Consider the following 10,817-nt stretch of genomic DNA (forward strand, 5'->3'; position numbering starts at 1 on the left):
CCCTGGGAACTTGCAATCCGCTTAGGAGAGCAGCATACACCACCGTGAGGGCTGCCTTGCAGGGGCCTGTGTTGGAACAGGCTGGGGAGGCCGCTGCCACGGGGGCACACTGAGGGGCAGGGGAAGGGACACTTCAGCCAGGCTGATGGAGCACACAGTGAACACAGAGGAACTCAGCTGATGCAAGCCCACAGCAACCAGCTCTGAAGGGAGGCATGCGAGCTCCCACCCCTGGGGTGGCACTGAGTAAAGTGTGCAGTAGGCAGTCAGTGTCTCCATCAAGAAGCTTGCTGAGATCTCAGCTCACTCTTCAAAAGCTATTCCCCTGCTGTTGGATTGCTGAGCCCTCCTTGTCCTGCAACACAGGTTGGAGTCCAGGGACCAGCACAAGCTGTGCAATCACAGCCCACTAACCCTTTCCTAGCCCCACCAGGCTGTATGGACTTTTCCTCAATATGAAAGAAAAATCTCTTAGGAGTGAAGATCAGGCACACCTCCTGTTCCTGCTGGGTCATCGGGTCATTCCCCAGCCACGCACAGTGGAGGAGCAAATAAACCGTTCTCGGCACTGGGGATGGACAACTGTACTTTAATGGAGAGGTCACAGAGAAGCACCCAACAGCCCCGCAGCAGTCCTGTGTCTCCCACTGCCATGCAGGTCCCAGCCCAGAGGAGCATCCTAGATGTACACAAGTGTGGTGCTTCTTGTGCTTGACTTGGCTCCTGGGGCACTCATCCCATGGCAGCAACCCCCAGGCAGCCCAACACCACCAAACCATGTGCAGAGGTGAGCTGGAGCCCTCTGTGACCATGCTACATCTGGAGCAGGCAGGGTGGGCGCTGGGTGCAGCTGCTGCAGGGGCATGGTGTGGCAGCTACCTGTGAACTGCAGAGCAGCAGAGCTTGCTGACTCCCCGCTGTGCACTGCCAGCATCCCCACTGCCCGAGGGATGTGCACGCAGCAGGGCTGGGCACATAGGGGGGGGATACTCGAGGGAGGAAGAGGAAGGAGCATTGGCAGGCAGAGCAGGGCCAGGCTGTTCACTAGCTGGTGGAGGATGCACAGGGTATTGAGGCAGCGAGGACTAGGGATGGGGTGCAGCAGGAGCAGCCCCGGCACGCTCCCGCTGCCTTCGGGCATAAGGATGCAGCCCCTGCAGATACTTCACCCCCATTCTCCCACCCGGTAATTCCCCCGCCGCGGGGCACAGGAGAGGCAGCAGGAGGGGGCAGGAGGCTGTGCGGGCCAGGGAAGGTGCTGGCTGCCTGCGGGCAGGGCGGCAGCGTGGAGCGGTGCGGGTGTGCCAGCCCGGCAACAGCGCCCAGCCCGTCGGCGAGGGCACGGCAGCACCGGGTGTGCGGCTCCTGCCCGGGCGGGGGCAGAGGCTGGGGCATGGCGGGAGCAGCGGGCAGCAGGCAGTGAAACGACAGGTAGCACCAGAGGGGACAAAGCAACGTGAGGGACAAGGGAGTCCTGTTTAAGCACCATCATGAATGACCAGGCTGTGGCTCTCTGCTTGAGGGGTCCCCTCTCGGCATCGCAGCTGCTGGCCCCCGGGCAGGGGATGAGCACAGAGGCGGGAGGGGCTGGGAACAGGGCAGCCATGGGCGGTCACCCAGGTGGACACCCTACTGCAGAACAAGGGCAGGGCAAAGCAGAGCGGGACAGGGGACATGCAGCACGCACAGTGATTGTGGCCCATCCCAATTAGCAAGGGCAGCTGATGCAGAGCCACTGTCATGTCCCTTGGCCCATTGGGGAGGGAATGCCCCACCAGTACCATTACCCCAGGGTCTGTTGGGTGCTCATGCTTCATTGGGCGCCTTCATTCTCATAAGCACAACTTGGCTCTTCTTCCTGCAGCCGTAGACCACCAGCGCCACCAGAGCGGCAAGCAGGGCCGCACACACCAGCACAATGACCGCCACCACCACTCCACTCTGTGTGCTTGTCAGCCCCCACTGCCCCCTCTCCTCTTCCTCCTCCTTCTCCTCTTCCTCCTCCTTCTCCTCATCCGCCTGTGGGGAGACTGGCAGCCCCATGGGGGGCTCCGTCCAGGCACCCTCGGGTAATGCCACCTCAGAGGGGCCAGCAGGGAGCGGGGTGCTGGGACGGGGGGAGGCAGTGGAGGGCACGGGGACGAGGAGCTGGTCCTGCGGCAGCCCAGCGATGGGGGTGCCCCGCAGGGAAGGGGGCTGGGCACAGAGGGGGGGTGTCACGCCCACCTTATGGAGGTTGTCCTCCAGCCAGCCCCGCAGGGGCAGGATGCCCTCGTCACAGCGCCAGGAGTTGTTGTGCAGCTTCACCTCTTGCAAGGCAGCCAGAGGGGAGAAGATGCCGGCGGGCAGGTACTCCAGGGCATTGGAGTGCAGCTGCAGGTGCCGCAGCCCTGGGGTAGTGCTGAAGAGGCCCCGCGGCAGCATCTGCAGCTGGTTGTGGTGCAGGGAGATGTTCTGCAGCTTGGGCATCCCTTCCAGTGTCTGGGCATCCAGGCGGCGCAGGGCGTTGGAGTGCAGAGACAGCTCCAGCAGCTCTCCCAAACCCTGGAAAGCACCCCGTGCCACAGAGCGCAGCCGGTTCTTGCTGAGTACCAGGAGCTGCAGCTGGGTGAGGTTTCCAAAGACAGCAGTGGGGAGGGTAGAAAGCTCATTATCGTACAGCCACAGCTCCCGCAGGTTGGGCATGGGCCCGAAGGCACCGGGGGAGATGTCCCGCAGGCGGTTGACATGCAGGGTGATCTTAGCAAGGGCACGCAAGGGCAAGAAGACACCGCTCGGTAGGGTGACAAGGAGGTTATTGGACAGGTAGAGCTTCTGCAGGTTTCCATTGTGCACAAAGAGCTCCGGGGACAGCGTCTCCAGCTGATTCTGGTGCAGTCCTAGTTCCTGCAGCTCGGGCAGCCCATCAAAGGTGCCCACTGGGATCTGCCGGAGCCGATTCTCATAGAGCCGCAGCACCTGCAGCCGCGCCAGCCGCTCAAAGGCCCGGCGCGGCAGGTGGTCGATGTCATTCCTGGCCAGGTTGAGCTTGGTAAGGCTGGTGAGCTGGTCAAACACCCCCTCCTTCAGCTCCTGCAGGTTGTTCCCGTGCAGCTGCAGCTCCTTCAGGTTGCTCAGGTGGGAGAAGTGGGAAGGCTCGACCTGAAGGATCTGGTTGCTGGAGAGGAGTAGAGACTCCAGCTTGCCCAGGGGCTCGAAGACCTGCACGGGGAGCTCCTGCAGCTTGTTGCTGGACAGGCTGAGGTAGCGCAGGTCGGGCAGGTGCTGGAAGGCCCTGGGGCTGATGCGCGACAGGTTGTTCTTCTCGATGCGCAGCCCGATCAGTAGGGAGGCGTTGCCAAAGGATGCGTCTCCCAGCTCAGTGATGAGAGTGTTGATGATCTGCAGGGTCATGGCGTTCTCAGGAATGGGGCTGGGGACTGTAGTGATGCCAGCACCGGAGCACTCCACCTGGGCAGTGCGGACACACTGGCATTGCTCTGGGCACTGGCCACTGGCCAGCTGGATGCCCACCAGCAGCAGCAGCCACCGCTGCCAAAATCCCTGCTCCATTAGGCCTGCAGGAAAAACAAAGCAGGGGGGCTCAGCAATTCCCCAGCTCCCTGGGCCTCCACCAGGGATGGGTGCTGCTTCCTGGGAAAGGCCACCAAGGCTGTGGCCATCCTGCCCCCAGCATGGCAGCAAGGCAGAAGAGGGTGGGCAAGAAAGGCTGGGGGCAGGCAGCCAGGCAGGAGAGCAGAGCAGGACAGAGCTGGGGGCTGTCGTGCCTTTCTGCCATACCACAGCTATTAGTGGCACCACTGGCGTCTCCCTCGCTCAGCTCCTGCAGTGGCCAGGAGTGTGGTTTCCTGTTTTGTAGTGTGTGTGGTGAGCGGCTACCAGAGGTACTGGCCTGGCACCACCGAACAGCCCAGACCTTCACCAGAGCTGTCCCACAGCATCCTCAGCAGGGTGGGTCCCAGGAATGCTGCTTAGGCTCAGGAAGAAAGGCCCTCCCCAGCACACTCAAGCACCCTCCTGGCTCTAAGCTCCTCTTGTGGAGCCAAAAGCAGCACCAGCCCCCGCTGCCAGGGCATGCTTTAGCTCCAGTCCTGCAGGAGACTGGGTCAGTGGGACCCTCTGCCAGCTGCCCAGCCCAGGGTGGGTACACGGCTGGCCCTGTCTGCACCTCATCCCCAGCAGAAGGTCTCAGCCCTGGCCAATTTTGGCTGTGAGAATGGGGTGTCTGGTGTGCAGGCTGGTCCCAGAGGTAGTGCCCAAAGAAACTCTAAAGCGTAGGGAGAGTGATGGCTCTGCAGTGAGGCCCTCCATCATCCTATGAAAAGCATGGCCACTATGGACACCCTCTCCTCCCTCCTCTGGCCTGGGAGCTTTCTCCCTCCCTAGATTAAAGCAGCAGTCTTGTGCCAGGCTGTCATGGAGCAGTCCCTGCTAACAGCTTCAAGTGGCACAAGGGGTGGAGAAAACCTGTGTCCCGCCATCCCTGAGCACAGCTCAGCCAAACGGGCAAGTCCAGCAGTACAGGGGTCCAGGCACGGTGCCCCAGCTGGCACAGCACCCCGGGGTGCTGGGCCACAGCCCCTGCCCTATGCTCTGGGCTCCTTCCAGGGAACACGCTTACTCTCCGGCAGGGAGGGAGGAACCCTTCACAAGCCAGCACAGTTTATGTTTCCATATGGAAACAATCTGCATCCAAGAACAGCTTTGTTTATAGCAAGCCACTTATAAACTTCCCCAAACACTCTGCACATCAAAGCCCAGTTCATGTCACTCCCTGGTAAAGCAGCTCAGAGAGCATCCACACTGAAGCATCCTTCAGGAAAGACAGCTGAAAACAATTTGTCTCCTCTTTTCTTCTAGGGACAAAAAGCATCTTACAGACCAAGGGGCTGAATATCCCTTGCCACTCAGCCCCTCAGCATTCCACTGCTCCTAACTTCAGCCCCCCACAATCTTACTTTGCCCCCCTTAATTTTCTCTCTTGGTTATCATTTAAGGTACGTTGTCTATATAACTAATTCAGCTCCCACAGTGTCGTCTCACTTTGTTGGAGAGCCCTTGCAAGACAAACATCTCCATCAAATCAAACGATGATGAACATGCAGATCCCACCACCCCTTGGACCTCTCCCAGGAGTCCCCCTGGCCCAGGGCCACTCACAGGATCAGTAGCGAAGAGGAGACTTACCCGAGTGTCCTGCAGCCGTGAGCGCCGAGTGAGCACAGCTCTGAGCTGACAAGAGAGCCAAGTGTGGTTCATGCTTCCCCTCCCAGTATATAACCCGTCCAAATCAATGAATCAGCACAGGGGCAGTGGCGGGGTTAGGGAAAGCGCTGGAGCAGAGCTGCTTCCAACTCCTGTTTCCTCAGCAAACAGACCAAGAGTCTCGAGGATGGAGTTTTGGGTTTCCCTCTCCTGAACCCCAGTGCTCTTGTTTGAAGACAAGCAGATGGCCTCATGAACATGGGGGGCTCATGTCAGCCAGTGCGCAGATAGCAGCTCAGCCCTGGGAGCCCCTCTTGGTCCCTGGTGGGAGGGGGTGGGTGCTCCCCATCCATGACGGCAGGCAAGACAAAGCCAGGTCCCATGGCACAATCCTGCCCTTCCTAGCGCACATTCACACTGCTCTGCCTCATGGCATCACCGCGGCACATGCGCAGTGCTTGCCTCCCTAGCTATGGCTCCTGCCAGTGTCAGGACCCCCGGCCATGCCCCAGCCCAGGGCCAGCAGTGCAGGCAGCTCCCCCCCTCCGCACACTGACCATGCCTGGGGTTCACCATCCCAACCACAAACAGGCCAGGAACTCAAGCACCCACTCCAGGACTCTGTCCCACAGATACCTTGCCCAGTCCAGCCAGGGAGCGGTCACCAAACAGGGGTCAGTAGCACTGCTGGTGCCAGCCAGAGGCCAGGCTGCTCCAGAGAGCACCCACTGCCACCACCATACCTGTGGGCACCAACAGACCCCCTCAGCATGAATGGCAGGCAGCCTTTCAACCCCAAAGTGGTACGTGCTGCCATTTCCCAGGGGCTGCCATGGCTACAGCCCATGTGCTGCTCTTCATCCTCAGCAGCTCTGACACATGGGTGACACATTCCAAAACTCAGGGGTGTTCAGAAAGCAGGGTACAAGCCCATCACATCCACTTGTTCAAAGGCATCTGCTGCCACCCATGTACTGTCCCCTCCAGCCCACATGGGTGCACAGGGGTGCCTTGGGTCCCCACCACCTAGCCCACGTCACTACCCCATCACCCACTTTTCCCGGGCAGCCCTTGTCCAGCAGCTGCCAGGAACGGATATTGGGGCGGAAACAGCTATGGAAAGCCAGTGTGCGTGAATGCTTTGGGCTTCCCGGAGCCAGAGCAGCCCCGTGCTAACCACGGGGCAGCTGGAATGTCCCTGACCATGTCTAATCCCGTCTCAGCCCACCCATGTTTCCGCCGGCTGCAGCAGCCCCTGCTCACGTCCCAGCCAGCGCTAACGAGCTGCTTGTGATGGGAACAACACGGAGCTGCTGCAGAGGGGGCAGGACGCTGCCTCCATCCCCATGCAGCCCCATGTCCTGACATGCTGCAAGGGGTGGGAGAGCACAGGGCAGTGCAGGCGATGAGGCGTCCTGCTCAAGAAGGGGACCAGACCAGGATGAACAGCAGGCAAGGGATGGAGAGGGGACTTTTCAGCCAGGCTCAGAGGAAGGCAACAGGGATCATGGGAAGAGGGTAGGGAGTGGGACCTCCGCTGAAATCGACCACTGCTGATGTGGTAGATTGCATAGGGAGCCTATCTGTCATTGGACATGCCAGATGGCTATGGACCCCTTCCTGAATGGGGAGTCAGTACCAAGGCTGGGGCTGCCCCCAGCCATGCTCCCTGCCTGCTCCGGGGGCAAAGCCCAGGCATTTGGGCACAGAGAAGGGGCATTTTGGAAATACCACCCACAAGTGCTTCAGCTCACGCTCTATTGACACAGCAGATTTTCCCAGCAATGCGGTTCCCAAAATAACCTTCCCGCTTCCTTGACAGCGGTGCAGCTGGAGGTCAGGCAGCAGGCTTGGGAGCTGCCCGCTCCCTGCAGCCCTGGCACAAGAGCAGGGCTCTCATGGCCTTATCACATCCTTATCACCGCCTCTGTCTGCCCACTGCCAGCGCTGCCGGGTTCCTGCCGGCTCTGACTCATCCCAGAAGCACACAGCTTTTCAGAAAGGCAACACAGGAATTAAACCCCAGCACTTCCGAAAAACCACCCCCCCAAGCCCAGTCCGACAGAGGAACGCTGGACTCAGCTTCTTCCAAGTAGCATAGCCTGAGAAGGACAGGGATGTGGTGGTGGGTACCCTCAAACGCCCTGCCCCCAGGAAGGGGGGTGATCAGGCCATGGTTCTAATGGCCACACAGAGTGCCCAAAGCTTCAAAGAAACCCTGCCAAAATCCCAGCCGCCTCTACCCAGGCCTTGAGAGCCTGGCTCCAGCTCCTGGCTGGGAAGGAGAAGTCTGATTTCAAGACATCCCTAAAAATAAATCAAGGCTGAGTAACAGCACAATCCCGTGCACCGCACCCACAGTGGGGAGGGAGCCGCTCCCAGAGGTGAGCACACAGGCGCTTGCCCCAGGCTATGCACAGGGGAGGGAAGCAGGAGGTGTGAGAGCCTGGGACAGCCGCACAGACACGCTCTGCACATCTGGAGGGAAGAGGCAGCTCTCCGAGACAGCATGTGGATGTGATTGAGGGTAACGTAAGTGTTCTGAGGGGGAGGCTGCTCCACATAGCTGGGAGCTCGCACGGTGCTGGATGGAGCAAAGCAAGCCTTGTGCTGCAGGAAGCCCCAGGGTCCAGCAGTGCTCTGGGAACTTGCCCCACCTCCAGCCACACCAGCCAGAGGAATGCTGAGCCCCTCAGACCCCCTGTCTGAGCTCGGGACAATGTGGAGTCACTGCCATGTCCCTGCATCCCTAAGGGGATAGAGGACCCCAAGCGTGGGCATCTGCCAGACCCTGTGCCCCAGTGAGATTGGGCCAGCAGCAAAACCTGTGGTCAGGGCTGGGCTGGGGAGTGGCTCCTTCCCCCCGAGCCCCCAGCCCTCCCTGCCTGCACACACAGTGTTCTGATGCTGCTCCTCTGTCCATGGAAGAGCAGGAGAGCCCCCAGAACTTCCCGCAGGTATTTCTCTGCATGCAGCTGGGCCCACAGGAGCGCTGGAGATCCTGCGGCAAAGCGGTCCCAGCCGGAGTTACCTCTTATGCTTTGACATAATCCTGCCTGAGGCTCCTGGAGGCTGTCAGGGACAGGAACTGGCAACGCCTGGCTACGCTCTCCAACTCACTTGTACTAACAGGACTGGGTTCTCAGCCCCTCCAGGGCTCCCGTCTGTCCTATGACCATTGCACAGGCCCTGGTGCTCCCCCATGCCGAGCTCAGCCCCAAAACGCCACCATGGGAAGGTTTCAGGAGCCCCCCGACAGCAGCATCACTTATTGTCGAGGAGGTCCGCCTCACTGCCACAGGGCAGGACAGCCCGGGGTCCGTCCGCGCTGGCGCAGCTCCGGCGCATCCCTCCAGCAAAGCCGGGCTGCTCTGAATCACCGGGGGCTCGCGGCTGCTTGGAAAAACTCATGTAATCGCTAAAATTAGCAGCCTGTGGGCTGGGCTGGGCCGGGAGCCCGCAGGGCTCATCTGCTAAACAGCCGAGCACGCTCACCCAGGCCGCTGCTGCTCCCCGGCCCCTGCTCCCCCCTCCAGCTCCCGGCAGAACCGGCACCCCTGGGAGGGACGGGGTGTCCCGAGGCCCCGCAGCGCTGGACCCCCCATTGCTTTGCGCTGCTGCAAAGCGCCCGCCCTGCCATGAGGAACCCCCTCGGTGGCCCCTGGTGCTCACAGCGAGCGGCTGGCCCGGGGCACCCGGCCAGGCTCTGCTCTGCTGAAGGGAGGAGCAGGGTGTTGGCTGGGCCGGGGTCCAGGGAGGGGATCCCTGCAGTGCTCTGGTGTGGGCAGCACCTCCTGGGCGGGCCGTGCAGCAGGACACAAGCTCAGGCACAACCGAGGGGGGAAGGAAGGAGCATTAGTCAGACCCTCAGGGACCAGCTGGGTCCCACAGCACCCATAGAGAGGCAGCAGCAGCAGCCCCTTCCCCATCACACGCCCATCCTAATCCTTTGAGGAGCCCAGACCCGAGGGCTCCTCCACAGGGGCAGGGCCAAGCCTTTACAGCATTTTCAGCACCCTGTTTGAGGAACGCAGGGCCAGGGAGCCCTCACTGCTAACAGCTACACGATGCCCCATCTCCATCTGCCCCAAGGGATGGGGACATGTCCTGCCTTCCCTGGGCAAGTAAGTGCATGGGCAAGGTAAGAGCTTTTCGGAAGGAGGAGCAATCCTGGGCCCTTCAGGATGGGCAGGAAGGATAGCCTATATCCAAGCACCAGCACAAGACCCACCACAACTCTCCTGGAGCTCAAGGAAAATGACATTTAGGATCTCAAGCAGCAGCAGCAGAGCTTGCCTGGCTAGCAGAACCGTGTCCTCCAGCCTCGTCCCTGGCCCGAGAGATAGCAGGAGCACGCCGGGCTTGGCGCAGGCTCGGGGCAGCGCTAGGCTGGAAGGAATGCAGGGCCCGTGGCCAAGTCCGCCTGGAGAGATAATCCGAAGCGGAAAGAGCTTGTCAGATGGGCGCTGTGAGGGGGAGGAAGGACCGGCTGGAGCAGGAGGTGATGGTGGGGGGCTGTCCCTGCTCATGCAGTGCTGTGTGTTTGCTGGATCAGCTTCACACAGTTCTCCACCTCTGTAAAGCCATCCCTGACAGCCAGGAGGGCCCCAGGGACCCCCTTCTAACACCCCAAAGGGGAAGGGGCCCCATGGCTCCCAAGTGCCCAGGAAAATCAGGCAGAGGACTGCACAGCAGCACAGGGAGCAGCTACCAGCCATCGCTGGCTCCCTGCCCTGGGCTGTTTTCATCTAGAGGGACACAAAATCACAGCTGGAAGCCTGGCAACTCCCAGAGAAACACAACAGTCCTGAATCAGTGATTGCACAAGAGGGGCTGGGGCTGGTGGCAGCACGTCGCAGGGTGCTGCTGGAGCAGCAGCCCCATACCCTGCAATGAAGCGGGACTCATTCACCATGGACCAAGCAAGAGCCTTTGCCAAGGCTTAGCCACCCATAGACACCCAGGAGGAAAGGGGATGTGAACCCAGACTGGCTAGGAAAATGGGGCAGAACACCTCCATACCTCCAATCTCTGGCTGGAGCAGGGGCAAAGCAGGAGCTTCAGGCCTCCTGATCACTGTGAGAGCCTATAAACACTCACAAGCCCAGCCTTGTCCCATGGGTACACGCCATTGGCCTCATCTCTTCCCAGCTATTCTGTCATCCCTTGGAAATGCCGTGCTGTGATACTGTAGCTGCTGCATCAGCATCCCCAGGCGAGATGTGCTGGTTGGAAGCTTGGATGAGACATGGCCAAATCTCCATAACGTCAGGCAGAGACACAGCAGGGACATGAGCACAGGACACAGGTGCTGATGGCCTTGAAGGGTCCTGCAGCAGCTGGGAAACAGGCAGAAAGTTGCTGGCACTTACAGCAGTGGTTAATTCCCTCCTTGCCATGCTGCTCTTCAGGGGCTCTGGCCATTCAAGTCCCAACAAGCTAAGGAGAATGGCACCTGCAGTGACATCAGGCTGGAAACATGGAGCATACTCCCATGGTCTGACATGGAGGATCAAAGCTCCCACTGCTCAGGGATTTCCTAAAGCAGGAACAACTGCCACAGAAACGAGTGTTTGAGGCAACTGAGCAAGTTACTAAGACCCTTGGCTAGG

At 60.4% G+C, this 10,817-nt stretch overlaps 1 protein-coding gene across 2 annotated transcripts; it reads right to left on the reverse strand.

The window, feature by feature from the left end:
• Positions 1-986: 986 nt before the first annotated feature.
• Positions 987-7,325, reverse strand: LRRC15 (leucine rich repeat containing 15). Of its 2 annotated transcripts, none has more exons than XM_061452811.1 (2): positions 6,261-7,325; positions 987-3,557 (listed from the first exon to the last, which is right to left on the reverse strand). In XM_061452811.1, exon 2 carries the CDS (start codon positions 3,550-3,552, stop codon positions 1,807-1,809), a length of 1,746 nt encoding a protein of 581 aa, XP_061308795.1. In that variant the 5' UTR covers positions 3,553-3,557; positions 6,261-7,325; the 3' UTR covers positions 987-1,806. The 2 variants fall into 2 exon arrangements, with proteins under 2 accessions (XP_061308795.1, XP_061308794.1); XM_061452810.1 differs by lacking the exon at positions 6,261-7,325 and adding an exon at positions 5,188-5,909.
• Between the last annotated feature and the right edge of the window lie 3,492 nt (positions 7,326-10,817).

This window comes from Pezoporus flaviventris, unplaced genomic scaffold (assembly GCF_033815535.1).
Source record: "Pezoporus flaviventris isolate CSIRO_AGI_PZ_B2104156 unplaced genomic scaffold, CSIRO_AGI_Pfla_v1 ptg000013l, whole genome shotgun sequence".
Taxonomy (NCBI): Eukaryota; Metazoa; Chordata; class Aves; order Psittaciformes; family Psittacidae; genus Pezoporus; species Pezoporus flaviventris.

Bases quoted from the DNA above. Each gene is read 5' to 3' on its own strand.
- LRRC15 (XM_061452811.1), bottom strand. From the start codon at position 3,552: ATGGAGCAGGGATTTTGGCAGCGGTGGCTGCTGCTGCTGGTGGGCATC.